Source organism: Gavia stellata, chromosome 3 (genome assembly GCF_030936135.1).
Source record: "Gavia stellata isolate bGavSte3 chromosome 3, bGavSte3.hap2, whole genome shotgun sequence".
Lineage (NCBI taxonomy): Eukaryota > Metazoa > Chordata > Aves > Gaviiformes > Gaviidae > Gavia > Gavia stellata.
In genome coordinates this window covers 101,798,991-101,820,741 of record NC_082596.1, presented here as the reverse complement: position 1 = coordinate 101,820,741, position 21,751 = coordinate 101,798,991, and the positions used below count along the sequence as shown (strand labels likewise).

The 21,751-nt window shown below is 39.5% G+C and overlaps 1 protein-coding gene across 1 annotated transcript in view; it reads left to right on the top strand.

Moving 5' to 3' along the window:
• CDYL (chromodomain Y like) overlaps positions 1-21,751 on the top strand; it is a 92,277-nt gene that overhangs the window by 56,385 nt on the left and 14,141 nt on the right. The window contains exon 3 of the mRNA XM_059815668.1: positions 13,503-13,547. Coding sequence (XP_059671651.1) covers positions 13,503-13,547 — 45 coding nt within the window. The remainder of the gene's footprint in view (positions 1-13,502; positions 13,548-21,751) is intronic.

The following is a 21,751-nucleotide window of genomic DNA, read 5'->3' as shown; positions in this document are numbered from 1 at the left end:
ATTTTTCAAAAAAATAATTTTAATAATTTGGGTTTATGCTTATTCTGGCTCATACCACAGTCAGAATGCTTTAGTTTCCTACATATTTCCCATTCTTTGGGCTGTGACTTTGTAGGAGAAAACAGGCAGTTTCTTATGGTTTGTATTTGTTTCAAGTAGTGATCCTCATCTGTTTTTTAAAACAGTGCCATAGTTATTTTAATCTCTTTGTGAAGGTAAATGATTTATAAATCACTTAGACTCTAAGTACATGAATTAGTAGCCTTGTTACTGGGCTTCAGCTCATTTAAATTAAGATTTGTGATTCAGAGAGTAGGGGGAAATATTCGTTCTCAAAATATCTCATAAATGTATGTAACAATATAATATGTACTGAATGGACTTTCATAATTTATCTAATTTTGTCACTCCTGCCTTGAAATAATACAAGAAAGTCAGCATCTAGTTCCATACTGTTTGCTAACTGTACAGGATTGTGGAAATTTTTTGTGCTCAAACAAAATACCTGGTTAAGATTTTAAAAAGAAAAAAAGCATAATGCATGAAGTCACTACTTGTAAATTGGCAGAGCTTCAGTTAAGTGAATTTCTGCTAAGAACTTTTCCTGTCCGGGCTCTGGCTTCCTGTCGCAGGCTTAAAGAAACAGCACGTGTATCCTAAAAACCCACTTGTCTTTTTGTCCTACATGCTTTTAACATAAAGGCTGGTTTTGTACACTTATGTAATGCCATGAGCAATGAAGAACCTTGAGACTTTCCTGAAAACCTTAGGCTTTCACTGGTTTTAAACGTACTCTAGAAAGCTGACAGATCTAGGCGGTGTTGGGTTTTTCTTGTTTGCAAGGTAAATATGACCTCAAGCTTTTTAAGAACCAAGTTCACAAGGTCACCACTCAGAAGGATTAGAATATTTTACAGTTACATTTAATGACAAATTATTCTGTGCTTAAGAAAAATAATTAGTAGGTTTTGTCCTGTACTTTCTGGGGTTTTTTCATCAAGATACCAATAAAGACCACCTGATTTCAAATGTCTGTGCAACAGTTCGACAAATAAAAATGCACACCTCCAAATTTAAATACAGCCTGCATTTCGTGAGTTATCACAGTATGTTTACTAGGACCTTTATAGTTCTGTAAGAGGTAACATTTTGCCAGAAGAAAGAGGCAATATACCTTCAAGAGCAATATACCTTTCTACGAGATAGTCGTTTCTGTAGCCTGGAAAGTTTGGAGTGTAGAGTGATACTTTTGACACTGGATGGTGACAGGAAAGGTATCCTGGCTCACTGTGCAAATGAGAAACTTGTCTTAGTTTATAGGCTGAACAGAAGTACTTAATTCAGGGCCTTTTGTGGTTGCATGCAATTGCAGCTTTGCTTTTGCTTTTGTCAGTGGCAAATCGTATCTACTGCGATGTGAAGGCTGTAGTGGGATAGCTTCCTTCTAGTGCACCTATGAGGGAAGTGGCGTAATAGAATTCTTAAACGTGGATTTTCTAAGGAGAAGTCTTTGTATATTTATTTGATAGTGTAATTCGTGGCAATGGATACACACAGCACTAGAAGTGTATTTCAGATGATGTAGAGAATGAACTTAAGTGTGTCTAACATTAAGTATGTCTTAATATTACCTGCCCCATAAAACTTCCAACACTGATGCCCAATTCTGTAACCACTCTGTGCTTCAGAGACTCCTGCCTTGTAAATTCACAGAGCAGCATTGCTACAGATGTAACACATATCCAAACTAGCTTGGAATTTTTGTGGTCTATAGGTAATAAATAACAACTGGGAGTGTGTTTGTTACTACATCTGAATTAGGTGAAATCCTCTTTAAGCCACATTCTTTGGTTTTTATTGTCAGTGTAACATGCTTTTGCCCACAAAATGTACTGGTCAGACTCTAGGATCAAGTTTTTTCTTTTTTTTGCCTAAGTTAGGGAGAATTCAAATTTCATTGTCCGAGTCTGCTGCTCCGAATGAATAACATGATTAAATCTAAGAGGTAATAATCTCCATATCTCTACCTTAAATTTAGGACTTTAAAGAATTTGATAAATTTGTTATTTCATTTTTTTGCATGTTATTAAAGGTCAGGATAATAAGATCCCCTGAGACTGCGTCTGTAAGTACATGGAAAATCTCTGCTTCTCAACTGTTCTGCTGTCTGGTCATGCCAGAGACTTAAGCTCAGTGTGAAGTCATTGAGACAACTCTTTCGGCGGGTAGGAAACGCTGCAAAAGTATCAGGTAGATCTAAATCCTTAAGTTTTATGAAAAGTTATATTCAGTGAAGAGTAATTTCATTCATGGACATGAAGGGTTCTTGGTGTCTCTTCCATTTCTTTTAGTGTTCTCATGGTTTTCTTGCAAAATTCAGTCTGGTGGAAGAAAGGCTCAGCAGCAAATCATTGAATGATTTGTGGCCTACAAAATGTGGAGTGTTTTAAAAAGGGATACTGATCACTATTTTTTGAGAGCATCTCATCAATGCTTTCCCATGACACATCTGAAATTACTTTTCTGGACCTAGTTTCAGTACAAAATAGATGTAAAATAGATGGGTCCAGCTGGGAGGTAGAGCTGTCTTGTTTGCGTTACAGAACATAAAGTTAGTTATTTTTTAAGCTTCTTCTAGTAACCTGCAATAATGGGTAATTGTAGCATTCCTGAGATTTAGATTTTTGGCTTAAAATAAGCAAATGTCATGGACATAGTGCTCTTTCAGTATCACATAGCTCATCTTATGTTATGGGGGACATATGGATATGTTTTCTTACAGAGGTGTTTTTTTTCTCATTTCCAGCATGAGCATTCATTAAATTCACTGGCAGGTGTTCAATTTTCTCATGATTAAATTAAAGTTGGCATAATTCTAGCTCTTAATTGCTTTATAATTGTTCAGATAGTTTACCATACCCTGATCTTTCCATAAAGGAGCTAATATATCTTCAAAGCTCTGTTTTGTGTTTTTAATAAAAAGTTGCATTTCACTTGTTAAGACATGCAGATGTGTTTTAGGGGCCTTTGGGAATTTTTTTTCTTTAAAGTTTATTCTTTTACAGTAGAGGCAGATACTATGATACTGTCCCATGCTACTGCTACTCAAACAAAAAAGCCCTTACCTGATACCTCAACACTAAGTTCAGATTTATACTTTTTATTTCTCTGGATGCTGTCTTCATTCATTCTGTCCTCCTGTTTTAGCTTTTCAGTACAATCCCCATAGTAAGGTTTTGGGTTTTGATACTAATAGGTTTCTTAGCTTTTTGATTGATTGGTTGGTTGTCTGGTTTTTGCCCTCACTGTGTAACACAGTTTTTCAGTTGCTGTGAGGTGAAAAGGCAGTGGGAACAGTAGCGGGATAGAAATGAAACCTGCAGAAAACATGTTACTCTTTAATTTCTAGCTTACTTGAAAGGTTTTAAACAGTAAAAATCTGTAAGATGACAAGGAACATTTAATAAGAGCACCACAGGCTTCATTAAGTAAAAATTTCAGTACAACATCTCCTACTTTGAAAGTTTATTCCCCCAAATCTACCCAAGTTTCCTGAGCAGAAAATACTTGGGCTTCATCTGATGATTGCTGTTCCAGAGACCCCCTTTTTTGCCAGTTAATTTTAGTGTGAGGTCCTACAGAAGGATGTTCTTTACTTTGCTTTTTTGGTCTTGGTTCCATCTTTAAAATATTTACATTTCTGTAGGATGTCAGTATTTGTGGTTGGTTTAGGGACTATATTTTTTTTTTTTTTCTCTTACAACTATTGTTAGACATTTTAAATTGTGAAACAGATTAAGAGCTAAAAGACAAATACTTTAAAGTTTTGACCATATTTATTTTCTTTGTGTATCTTTCTCTCAGAACATTGTACATTGTTATAAACCAAAGGAATTCTATAGGCAAACGCTCTGTTTCATCAAATGTGTTTGCCTGAAATACCCACGATTCTGTTACATTAATTTTATCGCAGTTGTTACAGGCACAACAGAAGTAACATTCCGTTACAGGTCCACTGCTGTAGTGGTTAGAACTGCTGTAACATTGATGCTGCCATAATGTCGGTACTCTTACTCTCTCATGTCATAAGGTTACAGTCTGGCTAGTGCGTTCCAAGTTGCATTGGCCTTTTATGCTCTCAATCTCACGTTGGTGTTTGTGGACTACTCTTAAGTGTTGGGGTTTTTATGTGCTTCTGATTGTTTATGTCTGACTGTATTTCACTTTGGCTATTTTATAGTAATACTTAAAAGTATGTACTTTGTTATATTTTGTAAAAGAAAATAGGTCTTAATGTGGTCACATTGTTAAATTAACCAAGAAACGAGTCTTTGCCAAGGGGTAACAAAAGCAATTTTTAAAATATAGGTTATAGATGTGAATTAGATAAGCCAATGTTGAACTATTTTAATGCAGTTTAATACTAAAATCCACATAGTAAAAGAATCAATTACACTGGCAAAAAAATTACAAAAACTTTGCTAAGCAGATGAGGAAGAACAATTTTCAGTGCAAATTAACCCCTTTTACTATGATAGATAAAGGCACATCCTTTCCAGGAAGAAATTTTAAAACAATCAAAAAAAAAGTCTACATGGAATTTTTGGTGTGTGTATGTTCACACAGGCTAACTTTCAGTGTACAGCAATATGTAATGGGTAGATTTCCATTGAACATTTAACAGACAGACATTGTTATAGGTCATGTTTGTGGGGGTTGGATTTGGTTTTAGACATCTTACTTTCAGTGTTTAAACTTTGGGACAGTGATGAAACTTTATTGGCTTGAGATGTTAGCCTTTTGGGAAGAGGAGGGGCAAAAACCTCAGCCTCTTCACCTATCATCCAAACTTAAACACATTATCAGAAGAAGAAAGGAAACGAAAAAGAAAAGTAAAGGAAAAAGTCAACAGCAGAAAGTTCTGTGGTGAATATTGGGCTGGCATCAGAGGGAATTACATGGAAGAAATGTATGGGATGTCAGGAATTCCCATATCCTGAGAATTTCACACATTGCTCAGCAGTTTGCTTTTTTAATATCTTAACTGTCAAAGGCAGCAAGTGATCATCTGCTCTCACACAGGCTTTTGGGCAGTGATTTGCAGTTTAACACAGCTTTGGCCTTTTTGTCAGAGATGTGCTTTTGCTATCATGTTAAAATCCGTTCAGACTTGGCCACCTTTTAAGTCTTTCTAAAAATGTTTGACTGTGTGCACACTCCACAAAACCCTCTTTGTTTTTTATCCATTACAACGTCTGAAGATCGCCTACACTGAACGTAGTCTGGCTTGGAAATGAATGTAACAGTGCCTGGAAACATTTCCTACTAACATAATGCTAACAGCAGAGGAAGAAGTCTCCTTTTAAGTGACTGGATCTCCTTGGCATAGAAATACTGCACCAGCTAGCTAGGCTTCTTTAAAAGGACTTTGTGGTGGATTGACCCTGGCTGGATGCCAGGTGCCCACCAAAGCCACTCTATCACTCCCCCTTCTCAGCTGGACAGGGGAGAGAAAATATAATGAAAGGCTCATAGGTTGAGATAAGGACAGGGCGAGATCGTTCACTGATTACCATCACTGGCAAAACAGACTTGACTTGGGGAAAAAAAAAATAATTTATTACCAATGAAAATCAGAGTAGGATAATGAAAAATAAAACCAAATCTTAAAAACACCTTTCCCCCACCCCTCCCTTCTTCCCAGGCTTAACTTCACTCCTGATTTTCCCTACCTCCTCCCCCCGAGCAGCACAGGGGGACGGGGAATGGGGGTTGAAGTCAGTTCATCACATGCTGTTCCTGCTGCTCCTTCCTCCTCAGGGGGAGGACTCCTCACACTCTTCCCCTGCTCCACCGTGGGGTCCCTCCCACGGGAGACAGTCTTCCACATACTCCTCTAATGTGAGTCCTTCCCACGGGCTACAGTTCTTCACGAACTGCTCCAGCGTGGGTCCCTTCCACAGGGTGCAGTCCTTCAGGAACAGACTGCTCCAGCGTGGGTCCCCCGCGGGGTCACAAGTCCTGCCAGCAAACCTGCTCCAGCGCGGGCTCCTCTCTCCACGGATCCACAGGTCCTGCCAGGAGCCTGCGCCAGTACAGGCTTCCCATGGGCTCACAGCCTCCTTTGGGCATCCACCTGCTTTGATGTGGGGTCCTCCACAGGCTGCAGATGGATATCTGCTCCTCCATGGACCTCCATGGGCTGCATGGGGACAGCCTGCCTCACCATGGTCTTCACCGCAGCTGCAGGGGAATCTCTGCTCTGGCACCTGGAGCACCTCCTCCTCCTCCTTCTGCACTGACCTCGGAGTCTGCAAAGTTGTTTCTCTCATATACTCTCACTCCTCTCTCCACTGCTGTTGCGCAGGGATATTTTTTTCTGCCTTTCTTAAATCTGTTATCCCAGAGGCGCTACCACCATCGCTGACGGGCTTGGCCTTGGCCAGCGGCGGGTCCATCTTGGAGCCGGCTGGCATTGGCTCTGTTAGACATAGGGGAAGCTTCTAGCAGCTTCTCAGTTTCTTCCTTTTCTTTTTTTTTTGAGGGGAGGGAGTTTTGTAACCGGCTCCTTTTGTGGTGGGAGGGCTTGTGCTGTGCCTGCTGGAGCAGGGACAGCTGAGGCTCTCTCTGAGCAGGCCAGGTGGGGAAGGGACTGCTCACCAAACTGCAGCCAGCTGTGGCTGCCTCCGCTGGCATGCAGCTAAAGACTTTCTGCTGCAACTCCTTTTCCCCCCGCCCCCTTCCTTCTTGACAAATTTCATCAGCCTTTTCTACCTTTCTATAACATAGTCCTGTGATCCGCTGGAGAAGAGTGGCTCCCTGAGCTTGCCGCATCCTTTCCATGTCTGCCCGGCGGGGAGAGCCCACCTCGGACTTGCCAGCCTGGGACAGCAGCTGCAAACTGGGGGAGGCCCAAAAGCACCGCCAAGGTGGAAGACCCTCCTGCAACTCTTGTTCAGCTACTGAGGGCTCTTTTGGCTCATGGTGATGTTTCCCTGACAAAGTATTGCTTGAGTTAGTGGGGAAAAAAGGAGGAACCTGAAGCCCCTCAAGAGGGAACTGGCTCTGCTTTGGCTGAGACTTATGGAAAACCCGATTTTGCCTTCCCCCCGCCCCAAGATGCTTTGGATGATCAGGTAACGTCAGCGCATTCAGAAGTGATGTAGTAACAGCAGGCAACACTGGACAAAACAGGCAGTTTTAAAACCACCATAAGTCCAAGAAAGGGAAAAAAATACCCTCAAAAAGTAACTGTTGTCATCCCCTCTCAATAAATGCAGTAAGCCAGGGAAACATGGTGCTCTTGAACTTTTTATGTCCACTCTTGCTATTGTTTTATCATATATTCCTGGCTCCCCCACATTAGGGGAAAGGGGATTTTACTATGGTCTGCACTTAAATGCCAACAATATCAGATGAATCAGACTGGCTTTACTTCTCTTGCTGCAACCCTGCCAAATTCTAGCGTAACACCAAGCATTGCAGAAGGTCGTCTCAGAGGATGACTCCTAGAGTTGGCCATAAACTCCCTTAGGCAGTCCAAAAGGTATTGCACAAAGTTTAACCAATAATAGCACCCGTATTTAATTCAGATAGTAGTTTGGTTGTGCTGAAACCAAGGAGATTACCAGTTTTCCCTGATGAATGACTGTTCGCGTTCCTTACCCTTGGAGAAAAGGGAATTGTCAGTTTTAATCTGATCATTTAGAAGTTTCCTCTTACCACAGGCTATTTTTCTCATCATTATTTTGGAACTGTTAGAAGGTTATAATTTCTTGTACCCAGCCATAGAGTCCAGCCTCCTGATTTGAAAGTGTTTTACAAATAATGCATAAAAGAGAAGTAATTTTCACATCAGTGAGGTCATGCCAGAAATGATCAGTTCAGAACAGAGACTGCGCTCTATAGGAACATTCTCACAAAGACCTTACATAGTATGAGACCCTAAATTTTATGGCGGAGGTACAGATAGATATTGGAGCTGTGGTTGTGGCTTTCCAGATAAATATTCAGGCATGGCCACAGAAGAGGATTTTTTCCCCCCAGGGTTCATTGAAGGACACAGGCAGAGAGCTCCCCATCGGGACTGAAAGCAGCAGTTAGCTAAGAATCCGATTGTCATTGTCCATAGTTTGCTAATCAGCACCTGATACCATCGGTCCAGGTACCTTTTCTTTGTATTCCAGCTTGTTGAAAAGCAACTGCCTTTAGGTCAGGACAAAAAGGCATAAATGCTACATAGCGTGATCACATACGCATCACAAAAGACTAGGAAATAGGGCTGGAAGAGACCTTTGTCATCTAATCTGTCCTTCTCCCCCCAGACTGCTCTGCAGATGCTGCTGTTGATTCAGTCAAATGGTTTTCACATGCAGGGGAATCCATCAGGCTCACTGGGGAACACCTGTAGCTCTGGGGTTAAAGAAGGTCCCAGGTAGTAGAAAGGCTGGTAGCTGTTGTGTCACTGTGCAGGGGTACGAGCAAGGGACTGCGAAATGGAGGTAGGGGCTCTCTGAGGGCCCTCGGGTGGGGCAGGAGGTGTTTTTAGGTAGTGTGATAAAGTCAGAATGCTATCTGCTTTTGTAGGTGCCCTTGAGACATCAGAGATTTTGGTAATCCTAGCTAGTCAAGGATGCAGGGAATAAGAGTTTTAACGAGGGAAATTTTCAGTGAAAATAATTCATGTGTCTCTGGAGATGCTTGGTTTTCTGTTGAGCCATGTTTGCCTTTGGAGACTACAAAATGGGGGAATCTTGTTTTGCTCTCAGAATCTGGGTTGAATTTACTTGTTGTTGAAGTATTTTATTGCATCAGAACATTAAAAGACACCTCTAAGGCATATGATAAGGTGAAATTGCAGCACAGGGCAGTGTATGTATGTTAAATGGACTATATTTCACTTTTTTTTTGCTTATGGGTCAGGGTTATTTGTCCGGTTATGTAGTATGACTGTACAGGGCCATCAGCACTAGCTCACTAGTGAGCCCATGTGGGACAAATGGTTTGGGTTTTGTAGAGGAATCCTGACTGGGAGAGGGGTTGTTCTTCAATGCTTTGGGAAGGGAAATAATTGTGAGAAGTTGTTGTTTCCAATTGCCTTGTGACCACTGACACGCGTAGTTTTTTTAAGCTACTAAAGCAGAGTGAAATCACTGACAGACCCTTTTAGAAGAGTGATCTTGAAACAGCACAGGCCTGAATTCCAGCCATTGGTTTCCCTTTACCACATAAGGGAAACATCTTTCCAAGCTTAGAATTTAAGATGAAATTATTTCTGGCTTTCAGCTAAACGCATGTGGGAGTGAAGTTATGGTTAATTTTAAATCGACCTGTAGGATATAGTGTTTGTTCTGCTTCAATTTTAACCTTCCTCAAGGAGAATCTAGTGAGTTAAATCCTGTATCAGTGTTTGCACACTTTGTTATGTTTCTTATTTATCTTTGCTACAAGTAACGTGAATAATATGTATTCAGGTTCATACAGCAAAATAATTAAAACTACTGCATTAACTCTAGTAATAAATGCAATAATTATATCACTCCTGAATGGATATGGGCAACAGTTTTTTAACAATAGAAATTGTAACAAACGCAAAGCTTAGAACAGGGAAGAGCAGAATCCTATTATTATTAAATACACATCTGACTTTGTTTTGAAGCAGCATTTTTATTTTGGGTCAGAACAGTTTGAAAGATGTTACATTGAAGGAGTAAATCTGAAAACAGAAGAACCACCTGTTTAAGTTTTTTGTTGTGTCTCCAGTTCACCATCTGAGCCAAAATCCATTATTTGCCCATTTCTGCTCTTGATTGCTTCCTACTTCTTGGTCATCATCATATTAATTTTTCATAAGTTACAGGGAACATATATAAGCTAGATGAAAAGGAAGGGAAAATTCTAAATTTAAAACCTTAATGTTTTAAACCTTAACCAGCCTAAAAGAAAGGGAAAGACTTTGCTTGCTGGCTGGTATTCACAGGGTGATGCACAGTGAAGGACTTGTCTTTGGAAGGAGCAGTTGTGAGAGAACCACCCAGAGTGGCACGGTGTGAGTCTCTCACTGAAAACAAAGCTGTTTCGTGGGCTGGTAATGATGGGCAACACGTCACGGCATGTAGAAGGAATGTGCTTCGACATGAAGCCTACTATTTACTGTAGGTATTAGTTTAGAAAAAACAACTTTCCCAACAGCTTTAAAGACTGTATCAGTTGCACTGTTTTCTGTGTCCTTCAAAAGGCTGACAAAATCAGCAAGTAAACAATCCCAAATCAGCTTTTTGAGTACATATTGCGCTAATATAATTCTCAGATGTCACAACCTTTTCCAGGGGCGGCTACTTAGACCAATTTGTGGACCCTTGGCTTGATCGTTAGTCTCCTTTCCTATTCCATGCGGTTTACTCTAGAATTTATTATAGTCAAAAGTCATGCTGTAGGGACAGTCCTGGACCTAGCAGACAGGGAAGTCCCTGTTTGTGAAGAGGAGGTGATGAATAGTTGTGCTTCTCTGACTGTCCTTTTTCATGCTTCATCCCACTGCAGACTGTGGCAGCCTCAGCGGATGCGTGGCTTTACCTCCCGCTCTAGCTCGTGTCTCAGCGGGACATCCTGTCCGCTTCTGATGGCATTTTTTTTTCTGTGACAACTTTTCTTATTTCTTTGCTTTCTGGGTAAGCATTGATAAACTACAAATTGATGGCAGCAATGAAGCGTGCTGTATTTTCCTTGCAGATAGATACCTGCAACAGTTTTTCTCATGATTTTTCTGTTTAGGCAAGTTTGAAGAGTTTACATCACAGGCTGTTTTCTACAGTATAAATAAACGTTAGAAGGTAGATTCACAGTAGGTTGCTCTTTGTGGGGTTGGTTTTTTTAAATGCTTTAGATTGTAGAGCGTGAAAGAGTATGTAGCATTACAATGATACCTGTTCTCTGATGATTTCAATTCTGCCCGTTTCCTATGTGGATAAATTAGTAGCGTTGGAGTTTATTTTGCAATATTGGACTCGATCTCATAATTAAATGGTTTGCATGAGGAAATATCTACTCTTTTCTATAATTATCTGCTAGTCAGTATATTATTTAACTTGAGAGAAACGTGTTGCCATTCTCTTTAGATGAGCTTTTCATGTTACCCTTAGTTATCCTGTCCTCTCCTTCCACCACCCCCTTCCCACACATTCTTGCCCCCTGCTTGGTCAGCAGCAGCGCTTAGGAACCGATCAAGCTGAAGGGTAACCCAATGCACCCTGCAAAAATGTTCAGCTTGCTCCTGCTGTTAAATTGTCCGGGTTTGTGGGTTTTTTTGCATGTCTTCATTTGTTTATGTCAGTTTATTACTCATTTCTTGCTACTTAGTCGTAAGTTGATATTTTTGTCTAAATAATGAGCCCAGAGTAGGAAAACACTAATACTTTTTCCTGGATATTCTGCTGTAGTTGAACTATATATAATGTTTTTCGTAAACTTGGTTTAGGATTCCGGTTGTCTTACTTAAGACTGGGAAGGGAAAGGAAAGTGAAACAGAGTAAAATCACTGATGATGGTAAATAGTTTTAAACTGGAATTTGGTTTAACTTTGGAAGTTAATTGTGGAATTGTTCAGCAGATGTATCAGTGGTGGGAGGGAAGGTACTAAGGAACCCAGCTGCCCTGTTTCTGGGTTAGACAGAAATACCTGTGGTGAATGACTTGTTTCTGGTCTGGCAGACTACACAGGGAAGAAACAGAGCAGTGAAGGGAAACAAATCTTAATTTTCATGTTATGTTAACTAGATTGCTACTTAAGTACTGATAACTAATTCAGTATGTGCTGCTTGCCCAGATCACGGGGGTATGGTGAGGTTCACGGAAGGTCCTTGGCTGATTTTCCTGAACTTGCCAGCTAAATGAAGTGCCAGTCTCCTGGCAAGAGCAATCGACCCCAAGGACAGATGTGTGGCAGACTTCCTCCTTGTAGTAGGGGTGAACTTGGTTAAGACGTTTGCAGTGTTGGTCTGCTCTGAGCCAGCATATGATTGTGCTGCTTCTTGCTTGTAGTCTCTTGTCTGGTTTAAAAGAAAGCAAAAAAAAAAAGGAAAAAGTTAGCTTTTTTTTTTTTAAACACCACATTCGTTCTTTTAGAAATTTCATTAAGCATATAATTTGGTTTTAAGAATTAATGAAAAAGTAAGGTGAGCCCACTGCAGCACTTTTGTTAATTATAATGATTCAAAAGAACACCTTGAAGATACATTCCTTTGAGGTCTCCGTAGTATTTTAACTGTGCTCTAGGAGAAAATATCTGATGGTGTGGTATCTTCTGTGATGTAGCTATACTGGAAAAGTCAGCTACTGTAGTAATTAAAAATTGACAAGGTGTTTGGATTTGTAAATTGCCAATATGTTAATGTATAGATAATAACAGAATAGAAAACTATAAGCGATTCTTTGTTTCCATTAACTGTTGACCTTATGGCACTGTACTAGTGATATGGCACCATATTCGGAGACCAAATGGAGATGCAGAGTTTAGTTCCCAATGACAGAGAATGTTACCATTCTTATACAATAAACCTGAAATATTTGTTGTTACTAACTTCCACTTCTTGACATTAAAAGAAATGTTAATGTTTAAGTATCTTATAAAGTAAAATTAGTTTTAGATAGAAAACTTCTACTTTTCAATGTATTTCCAACTTTATATCACTAAAAATAATTCTATGTATACAGCTTCGATGCTGAGCAAAATAGGGTTGCTCCTGTGTTGAGATGCTATTTTTAAAATCCTGACATTTACATTAGATGTAAGTATACATGATACGGAGGCTTCTGATGCATGGTTTGTAATGATATGAAACTGCAAAATATTGGTAAAATATATGGCAAGTAATGAGTGAAGTCTTGTAAGATTATATTTCTCTGCAGTATCCAGTATGGCTCTCCTAAGTATTGCTTTGGGTCCCCAGTAGGTTTTAATTGGAAGGGCACTTTTGAAACATGACTTTGAGAGCAGTCTTGTTTATAAACAGAAATAAACTGCCGTGGTTTAAGGCTTCTTTTTTTTCAAGTTTTTTTCCAACTCTCTCTGAAACTACATCAATACAATTTTTACTACTCAAGTTGCCTTCCAGATTTGCTAGTTTTAAGCAAGCAAGTCTCGGAGGTATTTCACTTACTATGATACATTTCCTATCCAGACTATCACATTTGTCTATCTTTTTACTGTAAGTCAGCAATCTTGCCATGTTGAAGCCTTTTAGTCTGTCATTTGTTAAATGTACAATCTATTCATAGTCATTATAAATCTTTTCTGGTTTCTTATGGCATGCTGGTTTCCCCACTAATATTTTAATTGACTTTGTAACTTACACTACATTTCACTCTTATTTTTGGTCTAATTCTCCCCTCTCATATTTTTTTTTTTTAATCACTGGAAAAATAATTTGTATTTAGCATCTGTAACTATGAGAACTTTAGAGTTTTACTTTGCATTTCTAATACCCGTTCTTTATCTGTTTTAGCATCTCCCTGTATTCTTCCCAGTGTTCTTTACTTCCTATTTTCTTGTAAGTATAGCATATTCTATTTTTCCCCTCAGTTCCTATTGACCTGTTTAACCATGTGGAGTTAATTGAAGCTACATCTCCCTCCTGAAGAGAATAATTAAACTACTGTATAAGTTTAGTTCCATTTATACACCCTCTCCTTATGACTAGGGTGTCGTGCTATTTTTCTAAAAAGTATTTAATGCAATATCTTTTTAAATAACACATTTATCTAAAATTGCACAGCATTCATCTTGGTAGAAATTAAATTTCAATTCTATTTGCTGATACTGTCCTGTTTCTATTTTCTTTATTCTCTTTGTTCAGTGGTCGGAATCTGACTTGAACAGGTGGGTCCCTGTCAGGCTTCAGGAAACAACCAGTCGTGTAATTCATCTATCATTTTGTCTCATCTGTGACATGTTTTAAATGGTTTCCAAATTAAAACTGAGCTCACAATTGTGACTAGTTATGTACTAGTCCCATTATTTGTGTGTACACGATCTTTGCTTTACTTAATAGTAATTCTTCTGTCTTTTATGTAGTGACTTCCTCTGATATTTTTGGCTTCTCTGTGTATTCTTAATGGATTGTTTCCGGAGGCAAAATTCAGTATTTTAGGAGTCTACTGTATCTAAAGATGTTCAGAGCCTCTCACCCATGAACCACCTCTTAGTAAATGTAAGTCCGAGCACAGCTTTATGAACTTCCCGCTGAACATCTGAGGCTCCAGTGCTGGACTTGGAGTTGCACCAACTGGAATTGCAATTCCCAAGCTCAAAATTCAAATGGAGATGATTCCCTCATGTCTTCCCCGCACCCCCCGCCAGCTTTATCAAAGGTTGTGGACACGTGAACTATGATCACACCAGTATGACTCCTGTGAAAAGATGTGCTCCTACCTCCATCTCCAAATAGTCAAATAAATCTTACTTTCCCATTGCCAGCTACACAAGCTACAAAATTCTCTCTGAGGCCACTGCACACTTTTATTTAAAGTATCAGATGTGATACACTTTGTTCTTGGTTTTGTGTAGCAACAGGCATTATGGTACCTAACTAAGTCTCCCTTGTTTTTGGCGCAGTTGATAGCAGTTGGTAAGTCCTACTCTCTGACAGAGGTCATCACTGGTTTGTCTTTTTTAAACTTGTTCTGAAATTTGCCTTAAACCACATCGTTTTTTCTGTTGGTTGGGGTTTTTTTTCTCTGCCACATCTGTAACTTCCTAATTTCTTGATTACTTTTTTTCTTCAAAATTTCAGCCTCCTAATATTAGTCTTCGTAATCTCTCAGAGGCTGTGGTTTCATATTAATGTGTTGGTGCTGCTGAAACAGTATGTCCCGTTTAAATATCATAGTGCTTATTCTGTTGCTTCCTTAGCTGTCTCTTTTGACTAGCAATAGTATCATATATTGCTACTTGTACCTTATTTAGATACATATAATTTCTGGAAAGAAAAAAACCCAGTACTTTATAAGAGCAGATTTTTACAGGGGCAAGTAGCTTTTTGGGATTGGGACCACCTGTAACTGGCTTCTATACTGACTTGCTCTGTAGCCTGAGGGAAGCCACTTTAGCAGCTCAACACATGCTGCCATAGACAGAAAGTGGTGCAAACTACTTAGTTAGTGCTTTATGGAGTTACCAGTTTAGGGTTTTCGTCTGTGAGATTTTTCCCTTTGATAGACTGTTCTATTTCATTGACTGTTGTCATATTTATGGAAGCCTAAAGTCTGAAAGAGAAGCTGATTGCTTTCCTTAGCAATATGAAGAGTACACATGTAAATGCTACCCATGTATGTGCCATCCATCCTACTGAGGCAGCTCACTGCCTCCAGTTCCTCTCAACTGCTGGCTGAGATTGGAGCATTGCCTTCTCTGTTCACTGCTTTTGGTTGTGGTTATTTTCTTGTGATTTACCCTGGGCGTGTTTTTTTTATTTGCTTGTTTACCACGATATTTTTTTACTTCAAAATTTCATGAAAACATGTTCTTATGATGGGTGTTTTCCCAAGATTCATGGCAATGTTCAAGAACTTTGCTATCTCTGTAAATTCCACAGTGTGGACAACCATACCGTTTGTACTGGGGTCAAGCTGTGGGGCAAGATGATGTGAAGACAAATGCCTCCTGTGTTGTCTAGGAGTTGCCTGCAGTGATACAGGACAAAGCCTAATTGAGGGAGGATGTCATGTAAGTCTTCCTCATGCAAAGCATCTGATCCAGGTCTTTTACTCTCAGTAGTCTCCTACTGTTGAGTTTAGGACTTTCTTTAGGGGTTTTTTGTGGGTTTTTTGTTGGGGTTTTTTATTATTATTTAATATAGGAAGAATAAAGAATTCTAGATATTCTCCATGAGTTCTCCAGTTCAGGCATGTCCTCACAGACCCACTGATCCTTTTTTTGCCAAAAACAAACAGGAGAGATCAGATTCAGCTTGAGAGCACAGGTTGTATTTACTTCCTCCTTCCATCATGCCTCATTTTAGCTGTTGCCAGTAGATCATATTTGGGATTTATTCCTCCCCAGCAATATAAAAGGACAAATTTGGCAAGGTGATAAACTGTTCTGAATCACTTTTTCAGTTCAGAGCATCTAACTACCCAGCACCTGTTGTATGGGATTCCCAAAGATACCTTTCATCATTCTGCTTTTAATGTGGGCTTATTTTCCCAGAATATTGGGAAAACCGGGGGAGAGAGTGCCTTTAGAACAATTTGTGAATGCTTCTTTAGATGTGGTGTAAAGAGCAGTTCTATGCTTTGCCTAAAAGCAGGGTCTTTAAGAAATCTTCATGGCTCAAATCCTTGACTCTCCAGTGGAGACTACTTTCCCCTGAGTACGTCTGAATCAAAAGTCAGAAGCTGCTTGGCACATGCCTTTCTGAATGTGCCATTCATCTCTAAGAGGTACGCAAAAGCCCCAAGTGAAGACTCAGAGACAACTCCTTTGTGCTTCCCCTTCCCACCCCAGGCAGTTATTTCTGTCGAGGTCATTAATTTCTGATAAGGGGGTGCTGCTGCAGAACAGATTGCCCGTGTTAGTAGGAGCCAGCAACATCACGTATCGCAGTTACCCAAGCAAGTATAGGGTATAGCTGGCTGTGTTAAGGCACACAGCTGCCTGCACTTGGGTGCTGGAAGATGGCCTCTCTGCTGCAAGCTCCAGTGGCTTCAGGGAATCTATTCATTGGCAGCCTCTTAATGAACCTGTTGCTGAGTGGCCCACAGGAGGTGGAGACATCTTCTACCAATGACAGATGTCAGGGAGCGTCTGGAAAGGCACACGTAGCCCCTTGAGGTAGATACGTAAAAACAGAGATGCTGCTTCAAAGCAGGGATGCTTGCTCCGGATACTGTCCTGTAAAGCTCAATACATCCGTATCAGTGCCCTGAACCTCTGAAAGTCCTCTAGCCCTGTTTGCCTACTGCTTCTCTGCATTGAAATGCCAAATGTTTCTGTGAGCAGTTGTGAATGGAGCTCTTGCAAACTCTGGTATTTAAAGCCTCATCTATGCGGTAAGAATGAAGTGTGAACACTTACTGACATGTTTTCAAAAAGAAGGTGGATGAAAGCATCCTACCAACGTAGTGGTGCTATACCCATCTATCTAAATCTCACTAATAATCTAGCTAGAATGTTTTAGAAAGTTTTTATGTCCTTACCAGAATTATGCTGTGTATATGTTTGTGTCTGTACAGGAAACTGCTTGGGATGTCTTTTGGCAGTATCTGTTCTAGGCTAGCCTTACATTAGGGCACTCTTATTCCGCAGAAGGAGAGCCGTTTTTTAGATCACTTTGAGGATTGGATTAACTAGCAATGAAGTGCTCTTAATATAGAATGTGTTCACCTTAGGACTTAATGTGAAATAACTGGGTATGCTTCAAGTTTAAACCTTAGCCTATTTTGTGATAGCTTTCCTCTATAAATGAGCCTCAAGAGATGTCCTTACTTAGCTCTCAAATTTGAGAGCATTTCAAATGAACACTGTGGTATCATAACCTGCAGCTCCAAGAATATCAAAGGACAAGATAGGCGAGTTCTTCCTTATGAAATGTTCCCAGTGTTAAAAGGCCTCAAAAAGGAGTCTGTAACCTGGGGAAGGTTTTTCTTATTTGTATTTGTTTGTGAGCAGAAGAAATACAACTAACTCTTTGCTTCTCCCATCAAATACTTCGGTGCATGCTACTGTGAAATACAGCTGGGATTTTTTGACTGGAGTAATATCAGAAGGGTTGGGAATTTTTTTTTCTTTTCTTACAACCACCTTGAATAACAGCTAAAATGGTGAGAATCGTCATGTACACTGTTTTCTGTTTGTCAGTAGTATCCTGATTATAGATTCAATGGAAGAAAAATTACTCCAAAATGAGTCTAAAACTGAAGTGGAAGGGGAGAAGGGAGCAATCCTAATTTATCTTGATGCTGTGATAAAGGAGAAAAAGAATTTGCTCATCTGAGGAGTGTTTATTTATATATTTCCAGTGAAATAGTAAGAATGGAGATGTATTTGGAAAGCCTTTTGCAGTTGTTAGGAGGGGGGCATTTTTTTCCACTGTAAGACAGCATGTAGAATGTTTACTTAACACCTTATGCATAAAAATGCAGAGGTTCTTTTCGAAGGCAGTAAAACTTAATCAGACTTTTTAGAGCTTTGTTGCCAAATTATATGTTATTAATGTTATCCTTGTTTTTATGGGCATGGTCTTAACAAGTGTTAGGTCTAGTATTGTGTTATTCCCATCTTCGTACGGTATGTAAACTTTCTTTTATTTCTGCTTATATGACTTAAAATAGTCAGACTAAGGTAAACCTATTTGACTTGAGGGTGGAGAAACGCCGTTTTCTGTTTAATGATTGCCCACTTTCAGTAGCAGAATTTTATGTTAAGATTAGTTGCATTTTTGGTCGGCATTACACGTCTATCTTTACATGGATGCTTACGCTCTGAGAAGGGAAGACATTCAAAAGCAAAAATAATTGAATAGCCTCTAACATATGCCCAATGCAACTAGTAATGCTGCCATCTTCCGAACAGTATCATTGTAGACATGTAAATATATTTGATGCTGTAAGTGATCAAAGAAATGGAGAAAACTATCTACAGAAGGAAAAAATGGCTACTATAGACCATATCACTGTAAATGTGACATGGCAGCCAAGGTAAAAATTGGTGTAGGATTGAAAAACTTTTAAATCAAGTGGAGAAATATTATCAAGGGTACATGTGTGTATGTGTGTTTCTCTTTTCATGTTAATTTTGTCCACAACAACAATGTCCTGTAAGAAACGTAGATTTTATAGGAACAATGTTTCAAAGTGGCATTTAAAATTAACACCTATACAAAATATAAGGAAAAGAGGAATTAAGGGCATGAGAAAGTGGCTTTTTTTAGGAACTGAAGATAGACAAGCCTGATAGCCGCTGCAGGACTGTTTACTGCTGAGTTGTAGTGACCCGTTGCTGATGTTTCACCGAGCACTACCACAACAATTTGCCTGTTAGTCTGTGCTTAAAACCTGCGTTCTTCCCGTATGGAAAGGTGGCATATTTGTAAAAAATAACAGAAGGTGGCTGAAGAACATCTAATGGTTCCCTATGTAACTATCTCTATGTAACTATCTCTTTCAAACAAAGGTAACCACTTCTTGATTCTGTTTCCAGGAAAATAGTGCGCACCCCCCCCCTCCCAACAGGAAGAGTTTTGGGGAGGTTTCAGTGGCAGGGTATCACAGTGATCAGCAGCCCTAATTTGAAGAAGTATGACCGTTTCCCCACCCCTTTCTCCTCCCAGGTGTCTTTGGGGACGCCTGTTCTAATGTTGGGGTATGTGCAGATTATTATTGGTAGTGCTGTTGGTTTGTGTGCTGCATCAGTATAACAAAATATTCTGGAAGGATGTAAGTAAAGTGTATCTTATTCATAAATGACCTATACCTTCTGAATGCTCTTTGAGAAACACAGACAAAACAGTATTTTAGGTGAAATGTAAAATAAATTCAGTACTTTTTTCTTCTTACAAATATTTATAGTGACCTTCAAAGGAAGCTGGAACTTTTGTTTTATTCCAAAATATAAGTGCTGTAGATACATATACTCGGACAAAAAAACGGGCACTTATATAGAGTAGCTTTTTGGAGCATGTAAGGTTTTGATAGTTTTCTAGAACCCTCATTTTGAATTTCTATAATCTGTGCCAATACACTGCAATTCTAAGAAATACTTGCTGTGTAATTGCTGAAGCAGAGGTAGAAAAATTAATGGAAGCTGTTATATATTATGTTTGCATTGCAGTATCGCTGTTTGGGGTTGGTGTCTCATTGTGTGAAATATTTAATGTAGTGCAGTGTTAAGACTGGAAAAGCTTAACAGTGTTTACAGTTAGAGCTTGCTAGTATGTATGAACACGTAGCAAAACACTACTGTTCGTAGGCAAAAGGGGACATTAAGCAATGTGCACTGGCATGAAGTCTTGTGGATTTTATATACAGGGGACTATAAAGCAGTGAAAGTATAGAAAGGACTTTGGGGGGGAAAAAAAATGAACTTGTAGCACTGACTTTTTTTTAATTTAATTTTTTTTCCCCCCAATCAGTTTTACAGATCATATTCTCCACTTTCCAGTACTTGAGTTGTAATCGGTTACAATTACAGTGTTATTTTTGCAGTTAACAGTTTAAGAAATTGTTGTTGCTGGTGTTTGTTCATTTGCTTGTTCAAGTAGGACTCTTCTTCTTAACCATTTCGTCAGTTAGTGTAGGAGAGGGCATGGTTGGTGTGTGAGGGTCCCTGAAACTCCTTGCGAGCACTGCAGACATATCTGAAAATACTGAGTGATTTTGTGATTAAAATGAGATATTACTTCCAGTGCAGATGAATGCCAAGCAATGAGGAGGGGACAAAACAGACTTCTAGGCAAAACTATGCCTATAGCAAAACATAAAACCCTGCCTGAACAATGACTGGTTCCTGACTACTTGTTACTGCTCAGGAAAAGGGCATTGGGTTTGTTTTGGGCAGTTTTCTGTAAACACCTGCTCAGTGCTAATATAAAAAAACCCCAGAAATAAATTGTTAGTAATTACTATGGAAAAGGAGTAGAGGACGAAAGAAAGCTCGAATATGCCACGTTATAAATCCCCATCTTGAATATTGTGTGCAATTTTGGACCCTGTTCCAAGATTTAGTAGAAGAGGAAGAGGCGTGGAGAAGAATTACAGGCTTGGGCTGGCTTCTGGAAGAGGAAAGGGTAAATAAGAATGGGACTAATCAATCTGGAGAAGGAATGTGATGAAAGGGATGAAGAACGTAAAGTTGTATGTTGCAGAACTTACTGCAAAAAGATACTTTGGAAGACAAAACCATAGTGGTTTCAAAAGTAAATCGGACAATCCCACAGGGGATAAGGATTTAATTACACGGGTTTGGGTGCATCCTATGGTTCTGGGCATGCAAATCTTAGGAATGCCTAAATTTCTGATGGCTGGAGTTGGGGAGAATACTCGGACAGCATCGTTCACACCTCCCGTGTTCTTATGCTCATTCCTTAGACATCTGTGCTGAGCCTTTCAGGAACACATACTCTGTCAGGTAAACCTTTGACTTAAGAGTACTGGCACTAGTACATGCGTACTCAAAAAGAAGTGTGCGAAAGGAGCTTGGCTGTTGTTAGAGCACCCATTTGGATGTGTCCCCAGTGTTGTTGCAGGGAGGGTGGTGTTTGTACTCAAGGTTTGCTGTGTAAGCTAAACTGAACTTCTCGAGAATTTGAGAGAGAATAACAGCAAGGCACAAATAGCTTAGAGAGGAGCTTGGGATTGTAACTTTTGGATTGTTGTGAAGCTGTGTGTTACTTGTTTTGTTTTTACCTGTTGATCTAGATGTCTGGCATTGTGCTTTTTAATTGTTATCCCCCTCATATTTTGGAGAGGTGGCTTTTTTCTGTCTTCTGCCAGTGGAACGGGGGTGATGATGATACCTTTGCTGTTCTGCTCCTTTTCCAACTTCTGATTTTTGTCTGTCTTCCTTTTGAATACAACCAGTTCCTTTCTTATCTGTTGCCCATAGCTTTTTCTTTTTCCTCTCTAAGAGAAGCTACATGAAAACGGTGACTGTTACCAGGTTTTGATCAGCAGCTGCAATACCAAGTAGTCCTCTTAACTTGATTTTGCATGTGTATGGTGAAGCTTTGCACGGTAGTAGTATGTTTTCGCCTTTTGA